Source organism: Corvus brachyrhynchos, unplaced genomic scaffold (genome assembly GCF_000691975.1).
Source record: "Corvus brachyrhynchos isolate BGI_N302 unplaced genomic scaffold, ASM69197v1 scaffold242, whole genome shotgun sequence".
Taxonomy (NCBI): domain Eukaryota; kingdom Metazoa; phylum Chordata; class Aves; order Passeriformes; family Corvidae; genus Corvus; species Corvus brachyrhynchos.
Genome location: NW_008236636.1, coordinates 442756 through 460503, shown reverse-complemented (window position 1 = coordinate 460503; position 17748 = coordinate 442756). Strand labels below are relative to the sequence as shown.

Here is a 17748-nt window from a genome sequence, read left to right as displayed (position 1 = left end):
CACCTATGTCACCTAAGTTGTAAACTGGTTATGAGTATACTTCACACTGATGATGTCAGCACATATTAAGAATTCACCTTTACAACTACTGTGCTCCAGTTCTTCTTCAAAATTTATCTTCTTTTTGTACCTTATTTATTAATTTTTCTTTGATGGGAAATATGATCAAAACTTATTATAATCTAATTTTCTTTTTCTTGTAATACATGAATAGAAACACTTCTTTTATGTGATCCAAAGTTCCTTTTTTTTTTTTAATTCATATTTTCCTGCCTGAAGATGGCCAAGTCTAATAGGTTGTAATGAAAGAATCTGAAAGCAGAACTCACAGCAAGAGTATCAATTTGCAGTGGCTGAGATCCAGCCTTCAAATATTGTCGAGTTACAGTGTCACTATTTTGTTTCTACACTCATCAGTGATACCCTCTCTGCTTTTTCTCTCTTGTAAAACTGCCTTCTCTATAGCTTCTATGCACTTCTGCGTAAATGGAAGTTCCTCCCAAGCTATTTGCTTTTAATACCCTTTTTCCAAAAAGACTCAAGTTATGGAAACCTAATAGATATTATCTAAACCAACTGCTGCTTTGTTTTCGTCTTAAACCTGCGCACACATCTGGTACACAGAACCAAGAGATTTGGGTGCCCAGGATCAGGTGTAGGGTATTTGTCATGGGAACATACAGCCCCAGAAAAATCCCTTGTTGAACTATTCACATTGCTACATAAAATGAGTAGTGAGGTTTTTCCTCTGATCACTCAGAATTTAAATTAAATATTACTCTCAAGATGAAATGAAGGTTAGCTCATTTTATTTGGCTACCTGCAGCAGGGGTTAAGAAACCTCCATTAAGGGAAAAGGCTGTTCCATGGACGACCTGCAGCAAGCCACTTAATTATAAAGAGGTGACATAGTGTTTATACATGATGTTTTCTATGTCTCTAAATAGTAAATATACAGCCTGTTAGCCTATATATAGTGAATAAACAAAAATATTATGTTGGCTCAAATCACCAGGAACAATTAGTCTTAACTAATTTTTGTAAAATTTTTGTAAAATTTTTGTAAAATTCTGCAGCATTTTGAAGATATTACTGAAGGTTGACTCATATTTAACAAGTTCCACTAAAAACAATTCAGTTCCAGATTCTGGAGGCTTTAGGTGTTTATTTTTTCATCTGAAAATTTCCATTCCTCCTAATTGAAATTTTATTTTTTCAGCCTCTACACTGGGTTTACATGTTAAATGGAAAGTGTTAGAGCGCATATTATAAGCATTACAAAATTTGTGGTGATCCAAATCCTTCTTTTCCTTTCTCCTAAAAAGGAAATACCAGCTTTGGAAACTTACAAAAATGGTAATAGTATTACAACCTATTAGCAGACCACAACAGATATTTTAGTTGAGCATGAATCTTTGTTTTTGCCCTTCCGAAAGACTGCTCACTGTTTTGTTTCAAACTTGACAGTGTCTATATTTTAGTACTGTTATCCTCCTCTCCATTTCTTTTCAGACTGTTTTTTATTTGATTCAGATGGTCAACAGCAAAATTCCTTGTATTTGATTCAAAACTTGATCAAAGTTTTTTTATGATAGGGGCTAAACATGAAGGCAAGGGTCTGTTTTTAAACCAGACTCCTTAATATATACTGTATGTTTTGTCATAGCATTTAAAATCTTCTGATCCACGTATAAAAGAAAGTTAAGTGCCCCTGGAGCATGAGACAAATCAAATGATTCCCAGTGTAAAGAATCCAAAGTATCTCAAGGAGCTGTTGAATTCGTGGGAGAGTTGTGGTTGCAGGTGAAAATTATAGCAGCATCTCTGTATTGTAAACAGTACAGATAATTTATGGAAAAGGAAGAGTTGGACTTGGCAAACTTTGTTAGTTCACTGCCTATTGTTTGTGTATCATACTAAACACCTTTCCATAATCTAAGCATTATCAATGTCTGTCTGCATTCAGATCACTGCAGTTTAAGGCCAGAAGGGATGTTAAATCACCTGTATTCTGCTGTGTAACCACAATACAGCATTTGGCCTTCTTCTAGTTTATGTGACGCTGGACTTAAACAGATCTGCTAAGTGATAAATCGTCTTTGCCATGAAGCTGGGACAGTTTGGGAGCCACTTAATGTGCAGCTTTTAAAAATACTCTCCACTGTCATTTCTAAAATGAAGCACCTTGGACAAATCTACTGCAACTGCAGAAGATGCTTTGCCAAGTTTAAAACCTCATGAGCAAGTAAAGCTTACTAGATAATATCTATTATATCATTGTCTACCTATTAGTAACTATTTTGATGTTAGTTGTCACTTAGTTCATTACGAACTGAATGCTGCATGAGATTTTATTTTCCCTAGGACTGGTGGCAGGTTAATAGCCTTGAGGTAGAGCTCTTAAAGTCCATGAACAGTAACACCACATCGGTGTTCTGGTATTCCCAGGCTCATAAAAATGGACAGTAAAGGAACCAAAGAACATGTCTTCCTGAGATGTTTAAGTACAAGCTATTATGACAACCAAATCTAAAAGTATTTATCACTAGCAAATATTTTTTTTGCTTTTTTTTTCCTTTAGAAAGAACCTGGTATAATAAAAATACATCACTCAGAAAAAACAACTCTACTTCTCTCTAATTGCAGAGAAACAATGATTATTTTTGTTCATATTCCATTGCTAACCATTGTCTTGTGTTTCGTTAGGAGTGCTTCTATAACTTTACTGGAATTAATTTTCCTCATCAAAAACTCCATCTTCTTCCAACTATCTTCAGCCATGCTATCTGTCACTGTCACTGATATATTCAGTGAAACTCTTATTTTTTCCTTATTACTAATATGTACAGGGACACTATTACATGTACTTAATCTTTCTTTTTTCTTCATGTCTCACAAGTTTTTCCCCCTCTAATTACATTTTTTCAACTGAAACCAAGCAAGTTATGGCTGAAACTGGCCTTTTTTGGGTATTATATCAAGAAGCAAGAGGTATTTGAGGACACACTCTTAAATTCTGTTAAAGTATAGGTATTCTTATTTTTCTTACCATTTTTTCCTCTCAGAAAAGTTTGTTCATCCTTTTCCTGTTTGGAGACATTGAGCTCGTCTGAAAGACTGGCTGGAAATATGGTTTTGGCCAAATTAAATGGTCAGCTTTGGCAACCACAGATTCCAATCCAGTGATTTAATTATTTTTTGTAAGGAGATCCAGAGTGGATTAACCTCATCCTGTACAAAACACCTTTTGTCTTAGGAATTGTGCAGTGTTGAGGAACTCTACTAATGCTTTACTCCAGGCTGCAAGGCACTGCTAACAGCATCTCACAATATCACATTTCCCATTAGAAAAGCTACTTGTTTTTTAAGTTACTCCACCTTATATCTCACTAAGATTGCCTGAACTTCTCTGTAAGATGCAGACTTTGTTATAAATGGTGTCAGGTATGTGATGTGCCTCACATTTTGATCCTGAGAGACAGCAAACCCAGGCATTTACATGTGTGACAGGAGTCCAGGCACTCCTCATGGTCAGTGGGGATGTAATAAACAGTTGTGGAGCCTGGGGAGTGATTCAGTTCCCCAACACAGACACCATAACAGTATTCTGTTACCTAAAGGTAGGTATCTAGTATTATTTGAGAGGCTCTCAGGTGTCCAGCTCATCTTTACAGATTATGAGACAACTTTAACACTTGTGCCTTTTTCAAATGGTAGCTGATGGTAAAGCAAAGAACTCCACAGCGCTTGATAGCAAGGCATCTGCAATTAAGCAATTGCCGGCTGTCAAGGGGTTTCAGTCAGGTGATGAAAGAACATCTAACTGTTCTCTGACACGCCCTGGGCTGTACAGCACAGCCAAGGGGGGTCTGGCTACTGTGACTCAGGATTCTGAAGAGATCTGTCCTGTCCTGAAGCAGTAGCAGGAGGCCAGGCACATATAAGCAACCCAGAATGACATTAGACACTTATCGTTTGGAACCTAAATTGTGCCCATGGAGTTCTATTCCAGGAAATAATCAGTCTCCTAAGTAATATCCTCACTTTCTGTAAACTGCCTGACTAGTATTTTCTCCAACAATTTTCTCTGCAGTCTTCTCTTAACTGAGTATTCAGCAGAACATGTGCAACAAAATGTCACAGAAATATAGCCAAGCAAAATGAGATGTACAAGTCTGGAAATAGTCATGATCTATTAACCCACAGGTATTTTCCGTTTTCTTACCACCTCAAAAAATCACAATAGTAAAACAACCAAAATAAGCAGTCCTCTGAAAGGTCAAATAAAAACTTAGAAGGCAGTTCTCTGTTTCCATTAGACCATCACCTGAGGCCTCGCTGAACAGTTTTCTTTTTCTTTAGTCAAGCAAAGCTATTCATATATAACAGTATAAGTTATATACATTGGAAAGGAGAGAAACTATTCAAGATATTCTGTGTCACAGGTGTCCATAAACTTATTTTGAATGGACACAAATGTGTTTAAGGTCTAAGCTGATCTTCATCCAAGTCAAGAATGGCCCAGCTGCACTAACTTTTCCGTCATCCTGCAGTGTTTTAAGGAGAATACAGCATTTCCCAATTAAACTTGTTCACCTCCCATAGATTTCAGACCTCTGTCTAAGCCTAAATCTTTTTTCTTCACATTATATTTTTTTGGACTTCAGCAAGCACCTAGCAATTGTATTTGGATAATTCTGTATCTATATATTTGTACAAAGGTGTGTCTGTTTGTTAAATGGCAAACTGAATTGGATCAAAAACTGGAGTCAACATCCAGCCCTTTAGCTTCCCAGTAGGCCTTTTAATGCTTTCATAACATTTTAATTTTTTTTTCATATATGAATACATTATGCTATATAACAGAACAGCATTTTGAAAGGTGCTGCATCTTTTTGGAATAACAATAGAAAGCTAACTCAGAGAGAATATCTTCCCTTCTCTCTTAGCAATGGCTTTTGGGTTGTGTGTATGGAAAGTAAAGCACTGCAAACAGATACAGTAACTCTTCCAAAGTCTCAGTCAGATCAGAACCCCATATTATCAGCTGTTCAAAGATATAAAAACCACAGAGATACACTTTATCATGAAGGATTGCAGAAAGCATTACAACTGACAGAGAAAAAAAAGTAAGGAAAGCACTCAGATAACAGGCAGATTAACAGCACTTTCAACATTTGGATAGATAAATACAAAATATTGATGTCCCAAAAAAATTCATTGTATAAAAGTAAATCAATGACTTCTCTCCCCTTTAGGCTTTACCTACACTAGTAAATCACATAATGTCCCTGACACTGGCAAGTCATTCTTCACAGCATTAGGATATTAGAATGGGTTTTTGCATGATTCTAGTCTGAACTGAACAATTCCTAACCAGGCTTTGGGACTTATCACTCCCACCAGAGAGCTTAAATGAAGCCACCGTGTTTCATAAGGCAAGAAAACCTTACAACAGAGATGGAGCTAAGCTGTGTTCCAGGCATGGAAAATGGCATGATTTCACTTAATAACACAAACGTTTCTTTAGACTCTGGGGTATAACCTAAGCCATCAATAAGAAAGTAGACATTCAAGTCCTAAGGTTTCTGACATGCCCTGATCCGCAATTTGAATTTTATCAAATTATAATTTCATAGTTCCACCATTTTCTCAAACATTATATGTGTTTGCATGTGTGTGGTTGTATTCATACTGATATATTGATATATTTTGCTTTACACTAAGGTTTTAAAGAAGATACGTGGACTATTTTTAATTTTCAAAGGAGAAACAAGATCTGATTCCAAGATTTAGCAGAGTAGTAATATTTAAGTAGAAAAGCTGGTTTCACATAGAACTACTGACACAAACTTAGCTACAGCAGTAACAGTGAGCAACACTATAGTTTAGGTCATTTTCTTGGCCCATAGAAAACTTCTAGATAGATACAGATGATAACAACTTGCCAGTTGTGGTGTAGCAAACCCATTGCTCCTATTCAATCTCATGAAAATAGAATGAGACCTAGGATCACATATTTGTAATAACTTTACTCATAAAGGGAAGGGTTTTACACTGTGTTTTAGCAGTTAAATCTTTGCCATTATTATGGACCTTATAGCACAACCACAATTGAATAACCCTGAGACCCATCAGATATGTGTTATCTCCGAATGGTTACTTTTCCAGGGGGCCCATATCAGGCTCATTCTTTCAAGCAAGTAGGGAATAAATGTGCAAGTGATAGCCCACAACATTTTGATTCAAAACTTGGTGAAGGGAAGAAAATGTTAGCTTTACCAATTAGCAGGAAATCCCTCTTCTGAAAGCCACCACTGATGACTTGTCACACACTCACAATAAAACATTTTTAAAAATGTGCCTTCCAAGGCCTTGGAAAACAGGGTTTGGATTCCTAATTAACTCAGGTGATGTTGAAGATTTTACTCCAGCCTCATCCACATTCTCCAGCCACACTGCCCCTACCCATTGTCCAGCAGCTGTATTCAAGCTGAATCCTGGTCCTAGCTCTGTTGTAGGTATGCTGTGCCTAGTTTTGTACCTGGCATTATATTATTGACTTGATATCCAAGCTGGACCTTAAGCCTGCCTTCTCACTGGACTTCAGTTGCCGGATGGTTGGCCCACCGCAGTTCCAGTCATCCAAACAGCTTTGCTGTGCTTCATTGTGTGCTGTGGGACTGTCACCTCGCTCCTGAGGCTGCTGCCCTGCCTTGTGTAACTGCTGGCTCCCCAGCTGTCAGCTCAGGGAAAGAACAAGAAATTGAGCTTGAATGTAGCTCCTGGACGATGAGTGGTAGAAGTCTGGGTGGACAGAGGCTCTAGAAGAGATGATCATGGCAGCAAGAGCCTACTGGTGTACTCAGGGCCCTGATATTGCATTTGGAATCACAGAATGGTTTGGTTTGGAAAGGACCTTTAAAGATCATCTAGTCCAACCTCCCTGTAATAAGCAGGGACACCTTCCATGAGGCCAGTTTGCACAAAGCCCAATCCTCCCTGGCCTTGAACATTGCCAGTGATGAAACATCCACAGCTTCTCTGAGCAACCTGTTCCAATGTCTCACCAGCCTTAATTTAAAAAATATCTTCCTTGTATCCAACCTAATTCTACCATCTTTCAGCTTAAAACTATTGCACCTTATCCTGTCGCTGGTAAAAAGTCTCTGTCTTTCTTATCATCCTTCTCTATATAGTGAAAGGCTGCAATAATATCTCTCCTTAGCCTATTTTTCCCCGGAACAATTCCAATTCTCTCAGCAGGTCTTTGAAGGAGAGGTGTCCCAGCCTTCTGATCCTTCTTGTGACTCTCCTCTAGTCCCTCTCTATCAGCTCTTTCCTGTGCTGGGGACCCCAGCACTGCATGCATAACTGCAGGTGAGGTGTTCAGGAAAGCGAAGCAGAGTCGCCTCCCTGGACGTGATGGCCACATTGCTTTTGATGTACCCCAGGATATGTTTTACTTTCTAGGCTGCAAGTACACACTGCTGGTTCATACCCAATTTTTCATCCACCAGTATCGTGAAATCCTTCTCTGCAGGGCTGATCTCAGTCTATTCATCACCCAGTCTGTACTGGGATTGCTTCAATCCTCAGGAGGTTCACATGTGTTCATGTACTACTTCACATGCTCTCATACCAGCCCAGAAGCTGTCCATGAGGTAATCAAGGGGCTAGGAAGCACTTTTATCTCATCTTCCTCACTTGAAATGTGAGGGAGGGTAGATCCAGGCTGGAGGCATCCTCAGCTTCCTCGTCTGTAGGACAGAGCTTTGGTAAATGGGACATGTCTTTTTCTCTTCCTGTTAATGCTATTTATTTCTCAGCTCTGCGGAATAATCTAAAATCCTTGTGCTGTTGCATTTTTTTCATAGTATGAGGCCATTTCCTCTGTCTAAGATGTAGGGAACATGACAATCCTGTGTGTCAGAATTCTAGCAAGGAAGTTCAAAGGGAATATTACCACTTCATTGTAATTTAGTCCTTTGACAGCTGTAAAGAGACAATCTATTTAAGTTTTTCCATAACAATCCAATTATCTGTATCTGTTAAAGAGAAATTCTCACCATCTTCTTATCTCTCTGTAATCTACAAATGCAGAGGCTCCCTGTATACAAAAAAAAAAAGGTTGGTATGTCTTTAAAGAATTTGGTGCTGAAAATGAACAGTAAAGGGTAGAAAGCTAAAATATAGTCAAAAGGCTAATCTTTTTGTTTCATTTTCATGATGGCATGATGGAATATTAAGTCACTCGAGGTTTAGGATCTCTCAATCACTCTCTGTTAGCTAGCACTTCAAAAACAGTGCTTTGTTTCAAGAATTCATTGCAATGTATCCATGTTTTCCTTCCATGTAGGAATGATGTGTATGGACAAACCTCTGAAGGTTTATTCTCAGAAGGGAATAAGCCTTTTGAAGCATTTCAGTTGTCTAGAGTTTCTAGCATAGGCAAGAAGTAGTTAGAATTATTCTGTCTTTCATGTCAAGATTATTTTATACATCTTTAAATTTATTTTCTTTTTTTTCTACACTCTGGAATTTGGTTTATTCTTTACAAGCTTTGGATTCCTGCAGAGATTCAATACCTTGAAATTAAAAGATTAAAGGATTCAGCATCAGAATGCTACGTGATTAGGTTTAATTGGTTCTGAGTTTTTCCTGTTGAAAGGGCTTTGTAACATGCCCTTAGTAGCAGACACATGGTCCTTATTTTCCATGCCTTTGTATAAGGATTTGAACACTTTCAAAAATTACTCTGTAGAGCAGGGCTAGCCTAAGTTATCTCAGTTAAAGTCTTCATCTGGAAACAATAATGTAACTTGTATAAAACTGTAGTTTCAAATATAGCAACAAAATCCTTAAGGCTTTTTTATTCAATTATAATATATACTCTAACATAATAGTTGAAAATGAATAAAAGGTGTAAGTAGGATTTATCATAAAATATGTATTTCAATGCTGTTGAGACAATAACATAAAGAGTTGGAAAAATTTTGCTTGATTTCATGTTAAAGATGAACATAGAAGGTTTTGTAAATTGTAATCTTTTATACAGAATCACATTTGGAAGGAACCTCTGGAGATCATCCAGTCCAACTCCCCTGCCAAGGCAACTTAGAGCAGGTTGCACAGGAACTCGTGCAACTCATGCTGAGATGAAACTTCTGGTGGTTTAATTTATGGCCATTGCTCTTTGTCCTGTCACTGGGCACCACCAAAAAGAGTCTGGCACCACCCTCTTGACACCCACCTTTAAGGTATTTATATGCATTAGTGAGACCCCCTCTCAGTCTTCTCTTCTACAGACAAATAGGCCCAGCTCCCTCGGTCTCTCCTTATAAGAGAGATGCTCCAGTCTCTTAATCACCTTTGTGCCCCACCACTCGACCCTCTCCAGTAGCTCCTTTTCTTTCTTGTCCTGAGGAGCCCAGAACTCGACACAGCACTAGGAGTGGCCTTACTAGAGGGTAGAGGGGCAGGATCACCTCCCTCAACCTGCTGGCCACACTCTTCTCGATGCATCCCAGAGTACCATTGGCCCTCCTGGCCACAAGGGCACTGCTGGCTCATGGTCAGCTTCATCCTCCAGGACTGCCAGGTCCCTTTTTGCAGAGCTGCTCTCTAAGGGGTCAGCCCCCAACCTGTGCTGGTACTTGGGGTTATTCCTCCCCAGGTGCAGGACCCTACACCTGCTCTTGTTGAACCTCACTGCGTTTCTCTGCTCAACTCCAGCCTATCAAAGTCCCATTGAATGGCATATCAGCCAACACCCCTCCTCCCCAGTTTTGTATCATCAGCAAAATTTCTGAGGGTACATTCTATCTCTTCATCCAGGGAATATCCAGAATAAAGCATTACATATTCTACTCTCCATTCCGCCAACAGCTAGGAGCAACACAACCTATCGATTAATATTTGTGCATCTAAACAAAATATCATGCCGTTTATAACTAGAAATCATCATTTTCAAGTATTCACCTTCTCTCCTTCTGGGTGTGAGCCAACGACAATACCTGGGATATTTTTTGGGACAAAAATTTCCTGGATGAAGGTGGTATAGACAGTTTTTTATGGTTTGTTTAAAACCAGCCTTTTGTATTTAAAGAATGGACAGCATATTTTTTTAAATTTCTGTTCAAAATTGATGCCCATCTGTATTTTTCAGTTCCTCTGACTGAAAATATTGGAGCTATTCATGTGGATAAGTGTTTGCAGATGCAAGGCCTACAATTATTGCTGCTTTTCAAAAGCTTCTTCACTGTGTTTCATGCTGCAGGCATACACATGGATATAGAAACACAACCATCACTGCTTCTCATCACACTGTTATAATTTTGTTATTAGTTTGCTGCTGTAGTCTAAAAAGATCTGTGAATTATATATATATATGCATGCATATATATACATATTTAGAACAATACAATTTCTCACAGTTTTGTCCATTCTTTCTCCCACAGATTTAAGCCCAATTCAAGCAGGCAGTAACAGAGCATTAACATTCTTCTGGTCTGCTGACTTAAAACACCCACATAGAGGTAATCTCCAAAGCTTTCAAGCAGCATAATGTACACATTGAGTAAGGAAACTGGCTGACAAAGCAGTTTTGAAGAAACCACATCTTTATATCTCAGAAAGGAAAGTGTGCAGTTTAACAGGCAGGGTAAACAGCCTTCTGTAGTGCCTGTATCCAGACTGATCCTCTCATGCACTTATGGCACACTAACAGCCCTGAACTTCCAGAGCAGGAAGCAGGGCAGGAGGCCAAAGGCTGGTTTGTGTCACTTAAAATGTAGCCATTGATGAGTCTAGCTGTTTGAGTGTTTCTGTTGAGTGTAATCCAAACACTCAAACAGTTTTTGTGCCTTTTCAGGACATCCGCAGAAACTGTGTTATTTTGCAGATGGAGCTGCTGGAGCATTGTTAAGTTAAGGTTTAGAGCTAAAAATTATCAACTACTTTTAATTTCACAATTTCATGTTGAAGAAGATGCAGTTAATATTGAACATCTATCTGACAGCCCATGTTTGCCCTTCAGTGCTCTGCAACTTTTCATCAATATGACTCTTTAATTTATTTTCCTTTTTATTGAATGAACTACTTTCAGCTAAATTAGGGCAACTCTTTTGAAAAAATCCCAAAAAACACAAATGTAGGCCAGTCTCTGAAGCAAAACTAACTTCAGAGCAATGTGTGCATATAGACAGAATGAGCAAAAACCCATCCTTGTTCAAAGCAAGCATATTTGATCTTAGGTGTACAAAAAGACTATTGATTTCACAGCTCTGAACCTCTGGCTTAATAAAAATAGAAAACCAAAACAGCAGAGTATGTGAATTTGGGTACCCTCTTCTCATAAAGCCTCATAAACCTTTTTCCTTCTGGTTTTCTCTAGTTAACAGTAACTTTGTTACTGTCCCTCAGTGACACTAGATGGCACTTCAGAGTAGTGGTGGGATCAGAAAGCCTGTAATCATTTTTAGTTATTTTGCATATGATATTAGAGATGCATTAAGTAAATGCTTGCTTTGAACAAACACAATTTGTCAGCTTTCTCCTATTTTTTACATATGAGTGTGAGGTAGAAAATGCTATCTGCTTTCAAAAATAGCTAACATAAGCAGAAATAGTTTGTAACAGAGTGGTTCACTAGCAGCGCAAAAAAACCCCTAAAATAAACCCCAAAACAAAACAAAAATAAAAACCCAAAAAACCCCCAAACCAAATTATGGGCCAAAGAGCTGTTGCCAGACCTTGTGTTTAGAGGATTTTAGGAGCAGTTTCTGGAGGCAACTGAAAAAATGTATGGTCCTGGAAATGAGGGCAACACACTGATGCCAAGGATTTAAGAGCTGATCCTTTCCTGGAAATGAAATTAGACTTAGTGTCATTTATACATCAGCAATTGAGTATATGATAACTGTCCATAACCTGGTGCACTTTAGGAGAAACCAGACTAAAAGATGTCCACACCCTTGCTGGAAGTAAGGGATATGATGCTTTAGGCTGCACCAGGAAACAAGGGTATTATTCTTTATGTGTTTGAATCCAACAGTTGTGACCATTTACTGTCTTCATACTTTACAAAGAGATTGGGGATGCTCCGTTGGGCCCAAAGCCTTTCTGCCTTAGTTCTCTTATTTCTTTCCACCCAATTGTTTATGGATTTTTTGTGTTTGGTTTTTTTTCTTTCTTTTTTTCTTTCCCTGTTTTGTTTTTAAGTGGAAGAGCCATCTGTTTTGTATTTCTATGAAAAGTAGTTTTAAAAGTAGTGGGCTTCCTGCTGCTTTGAAGTCTCTGCAGATGCTGTGTATGGATAGAATCCTATCAGTCAAACATCACTGGTGTGGCTGCACAATTTATGGAAAACCAACAGTGTGTTTACCTTTCAAATTTGTCATTATCTTGCTTAGGTCTCTTGTTACAGGATTTGCTCATTCTGCTTCATTGAGCAAGTCTGAGAATCAGGAAAGTCCTGATATCTTTGCAGCCCTTGGTTGTTAGCAGGGAATATATTTTATGAGGAATAACTTGTGCTTTAGCAGCAAGCAGCAAGCTTGAGAGGGGACATATCATGAGTACTACAGGGGAGGACCAAACTCAGGTATTTTCTTCTGGACTTAAAGTTTGTTCTAATTTCAAAGAAAAATCTTAGTATGTGATATTTTAAAACTATGGATGGAGAAATGGAAAGCTTGTGCATATGTTTATATGGTGCTTTATGTAATTATTATTTGTTGTGTGAATCTCTTTCTGTAACCATGTACATACAAACCCTGTGGAGTTTTTCAAGCTAAGACAATGCCTTTGTTCTTGCTTGAAGTGCCAGTGCTTAGCTTTCTGCATGAAGTCTCTGTCTGTACAATAGCTGATATCCAACCAAGAACCAAAAGGAAAAAAACATAACTGCTGATTTTCTGGAGAGTTTTCCCTCCAGTGACAGAAAGATATCATATACTGTTTGTTTTATTTAAAAATAACACTCTGAAAATGTGAAACCCAGAAGAAAAACAGATGGAAAGCAGAGAAATCATTGGCTACTGTGTGAAGAAGACATCTCAGAACAGTGCAAGCATGTTTTTTCTGTGTAATGGCTATAGTGAGTCATAATTGTTTCCAAATATTTACTACTGAATAAATGACAGCTATAAAAAGACTATATTTGTTTGCTAAAAAAAAAAAAAAACAACAAAAAAAACCTATGAAAGTTAGGCATGAAAAAGTTCCTTGAGGCAAAAGAATTTCACACAACTCATTCTGTCTTTAGCTATCATCATGCCAAAGATGTTCAATTTTCAAGACTTAATTAAAGTTCTGACACACTATGTTATGCTATCAAAACAAAAGAAGAAAGACAAACACTTTGGAGTTTGCCTGTATTACATTATTCTTTAATATAAATGACATATAAGTTTTACAAATTAGAGAGATCGACCTTGGAGTATTAAGAGTCTGCAGAAGATTCTTTTCAGGTGATGTTTCTATTGAGTATATGCTTAGCTTTGAAGATTGACAGTAGAAATTTGCAGCCTACCTTTGATGTGCTTGCTACCCACCAGTATGGGTTGAAGAATCCCAATTTACAGAGGGCTCCAAATCACTCTAAATAGACACTTCTACAAATGATGCCCCAGCAATGTCCCAAATTGCAGTTATTTCACTTCATATATTTCTAGACTTACGATTTTGCTTATAGTCTAAATTCCACAAATTCATCAGATGGAGGAGCCTGCATATCTCTACTTCACAATTAATTCCTTTTTATAAAAACCAAAAACAGTAAAGGATGATGACAAATGTACAATGCAGAACAAGTGAACAGTGAACTGCTATGGTTTTTTGTTTAGATAAATACATGGAATGATAACAATTACTAAACCCTTATACCATACTCTACAAGGCAGTAAAGTAATAAAAACTGCTCTTGTGGCTAAGGTGAGAAGGATTTGCACTAGAGAAATTTAGTCATCGAGCTCCAGATACAGGTTACACATTTTTTACTGCAGACTACTCAATATTTTCTTCATTAGGATGATGTCAGGCTAATTCTGAATAGCATTGCTCTAGAAGAATGGCAAACTTTAAAGAACTATGTGTACAATATGAATTTATTTTATTTTTCCAAAAATAATGACATTAGCAACAACTTTATTTGCCTCTGCTAAATAGATACATTCAGAATTTTCTTAGAGTTATAGTGGATATTTTTAAACCTCCAGGGCTTGAAATAAATTTAAAGGAGGTAATTCTTACCTTCTCAAGTCTCAAGATGATTTGAGAGTTTTTTTTCCCTCTACTATTTTTCTCTGTGTGTGGCTATAAAAATAACCTCAATCATTATCTTTTTTTTTTTATATATCATAACTTGACAAATATTTACTCCGAATTTCATATACAGTGGAATCTGAAAACCTGTAGCATTCAGCAAACTGAAAAATGCCACAGAAAGCATGCTGGAAAAGAACGCTGAAATAAGTCAGTTTAAAGCACAGTTGGCAATTCTTTTTGATGGTATGCTCGCTCTTGTACATCTGTAATGTCTCATTTATTCTACATCAATGGATCACCTCCACTTTAAAGTGAAGTTTCTGGCATTTGGCATTAATTGTTAGCAACGACTTTTTGAACAGGCCTATAACAACAGATACTTTATCTGGAACACAACCGAACCCCATCTTTAGACATCTATTTGTAATTTCCGATCTGTACTGCAGAGCGTTCATGGATACACCGGAAAGCAGAGGGCTGGATTTCCCAGTACTGCACGGGGTTGCTGAAGAGGCTCACGCCGGAATAGCTGGCCTTTTTGGTGTTGTAGCCAAGAGGGCAAAAGTCGTTGATACCAATGGAAGCAATCTTGTTGTTATGAAGATAGACCACCTGGAAAGCATAGAAGTACTGAAGTGAGAAATAGAGCTACCATGGCAAATAAGATAAAAGATTTCATATTAAATGCTCCGTATGTGTTTTTTGCAATATTATACAAATATATCTTCTTTCCAAACGAATCCTTGACTCTGTTTAGCTTTGAAACACCTAGCATACACCCAACTGGAATAATTTCTACAGAAAGTGCAGAAACTGTGCAAGGCAATCGAATAATGTTACTGGCAGCTGGCCATACTGTAGCCAAAAGAGGAGCCAAAGATGTGAAATTATTAATACAGCGCTGTGGCTCAGAAGCAAGTGCTGTACACAGAGAATGTATTTGATGGTGATTGGTTTCTCTCCAGCTCTAATACTTTCATTCTCGTGAGTGCAACTATACAGAACTTAGAGCCAAAGTAACCACTAATGATGATTTAAAGTAGCTGATGTATATTATTTTGCTCCAGATTCACCATTTCTGAAGAATTTTTCCAAGCTACATGCAAGGGGTAATTTACATTTGGTAGTCTTTATTCTTTGGGAGCTTTCTTTCCTGTAAAATATTAGTCTGAGTGAAGACAGACTTAGCTTGTTCCCAAAAGGCAATATTTCTAGATATCTGGTCACAAGGACCTCAAAAATACTGGTGATGTGAGATGCCTATTTGGTCTATTTGCCCTCCTGATGTCATTATTTTGTGATATAACAAAGGAAAGGTTTTTGGGAAAGGCTGCAATATATCCCTGAGTAGAACTGAAAAAAAAAAAAAATCAACAGAAGAAATGTTCTCAGAATGTATTTTTTGAGTAAAGAGGAAACCAAAGTACACAAATAATCCCATATTTGTTGTGGCCCCTCAGACACGAAGAGACAATGAATGTACACCTCCAGGTCTATACACCTCCATAACCATTTCCACAAAAAAAATCAGAATAAGAGTCTTGTTGTATGCAACATTTCCTTGATAATTCAAGAGTTTATGGAACTTGCATCAAGTTACAAATACGATGCACATTTCTGCTCAAGACTGAATAAACACACATCTATCATTAGGAATCTTTCAACTATTGCTCTCTGAGACAGTATGATAAACTTTACCTGTATATATTTGTGTTCACCCAGTCCACTGGGTACTCTGACAAGTTCATTGTTGTTCAAGTGGAGCTCTCTCAGATGAGGTACATTGTTAAGAGAGCCATTCTCAACTGAAGAAATACTGTTGAAACTGAGACCCAGTCTGAAAAAGTAAAAAAAAAAAAAGAGGAAACCAACAAAAAATATGTTAAACTTGTCCACATAACTATCTTTCTTGGGTTGATTCCTCTCTACACTGCTGTTGCAGAACAGACCAGGCTAATTTTAAGAATTATGTGTGCGCTAGGTAGAGCTAGGTTAAATAAAAAAAATTAAATAAGCTTGACGTGTTGTGAATATTCATAGCTATCATTATAGCATTCAACTTGTGCTTATGATACTGCATTTGATGAGCTGTACGACTAGTCCTGGTGTAAATACATACTGTGCACCTCCATAGGCACCAGCCTTTCTTTAGAAGCTGAAACACTGAATAAGTGATACTTGTAACTTTAGGAGCACTGTCTGTAACTTTTTTTGTCAAATTGCACAACCCATGTTCCCAGAACTGTTAACCTTAAAACTTCACTGCATCCTTCTAAGATAGTTAAGTAGTTAGAGCCATGTTACCTACTGGAAACAGGAGCTCAGCCATACTTTATGATCCCTGTAGCAGGACATCAAAGTGGGACTTACACATTTCTCCAATCCATATTTTTCATCACAAAATCATCCTTTCTGCTTTACACATCCACATACTAGGTTTATAGCACAGTTTATGTTCCATTTGGATGACCTGTTTCTATCTGTCTATTTCTGTGCTAATAGTATTTTGGTTTGCAATTACCAAACAGCACAAATTTTTCAAGAGACTCCCATAAATTGCAATACTCTGTGTTGTAGTAAAGAAATCAGTGACAATACTTCAGGAGTTGTCATCATCAGGAGTCTTGTAATTTGAGAAAATTATTTCTATAAAGGCTAAACCTAGGTCATCTATTTTGCTCTATCTTTTTTTCTTTAAGCAATCTTTTTTTTAATATTGAGGGGGAAAGTGCTCTGAGATTTATTAATAGCTTAATCAATAAGAGAATTTAATGTAGGTAATAAGAAATCTCATGTTAAAATAATTTGCTATGGAGGAGTACTTTTAAAGAGAGCCTTCCTCACAGTTATTTAATAACCTGTAATTCTTTGTGGCTTGTAGCAGTTTCAGAAGTCAGGATCTGAACCTAGAATAAAATCACAGAACTGAAAATTCTTGTTCTATCTTTATGGCAGAGAAGTTTCCTAATATTAACTAATATTACATATAATGCAAATAGTCTTATCATACTCATTTAAACATGGCAATGTTTTCAAACTCTTAAACAACGAAGGAGAGTTTAATGAAATCTCCCAGTTACATCAATAGGAATTTATTTCACTCAGAAATCAATTCACAGTATCCCATCCCCTTGCTAGAATTTGGTAATTAAGAATTTTCAGATGAAAATTATTAGAATGAACTTTCTTTTGAATAGAGTATACCAAATTTTAGGAAAGCTTGGGGGATTGGATCTTACAGAGAAATTCAGTCTGAAGTTCTGCAGAATGCTTACAGAGGACTTCAGTGATGGGTATTCATAGTGGATGTCTTTGAAAGGATTGGGAAAAAACCCATCATGTTTTGTCAGAGGGCTATAAATTCTTGTTTGACACGTATCTAAATATGTGTTCACTACATATGCAGGTCTACAAGCAGATGTGTCACACCTGGGAGACCAGTATTAAAAAAACCTCAGTTCTGACTCTCATATTAGTCTG

The 17748-nt window shown here is 37.4% G+C and overlaps 1 protein-coding gene across 1 annotated transcript in view; it reads right to left on the bottom strand.

The window, feature by feature from the left end:
* Window positions 1–13369: 13369 nt before the first annotated feature.
* Window positions 13370–17748, bottom strand: part of DCN (decorin) — a 38211-nt gene continuing 33832 nt past the window's right edge. Inside the window, exons 7-8 of the mRNA XM_008644327.2 lie at window positions 15967–16105; window positions 13370–14880 (exon numbers count right to left, since the gene is read on the bottom strand). Of these exons, the coding sequence (XP_008642549.1) occupies window positions 14686–14880; window positions 15967–16105 (334 nt within the window). The 3' untranslated portion in view covers window positions 13370–14685. The remainder of the gene's footprint in view (window positions 14881–15966; window positions 16106–17748) is intronic.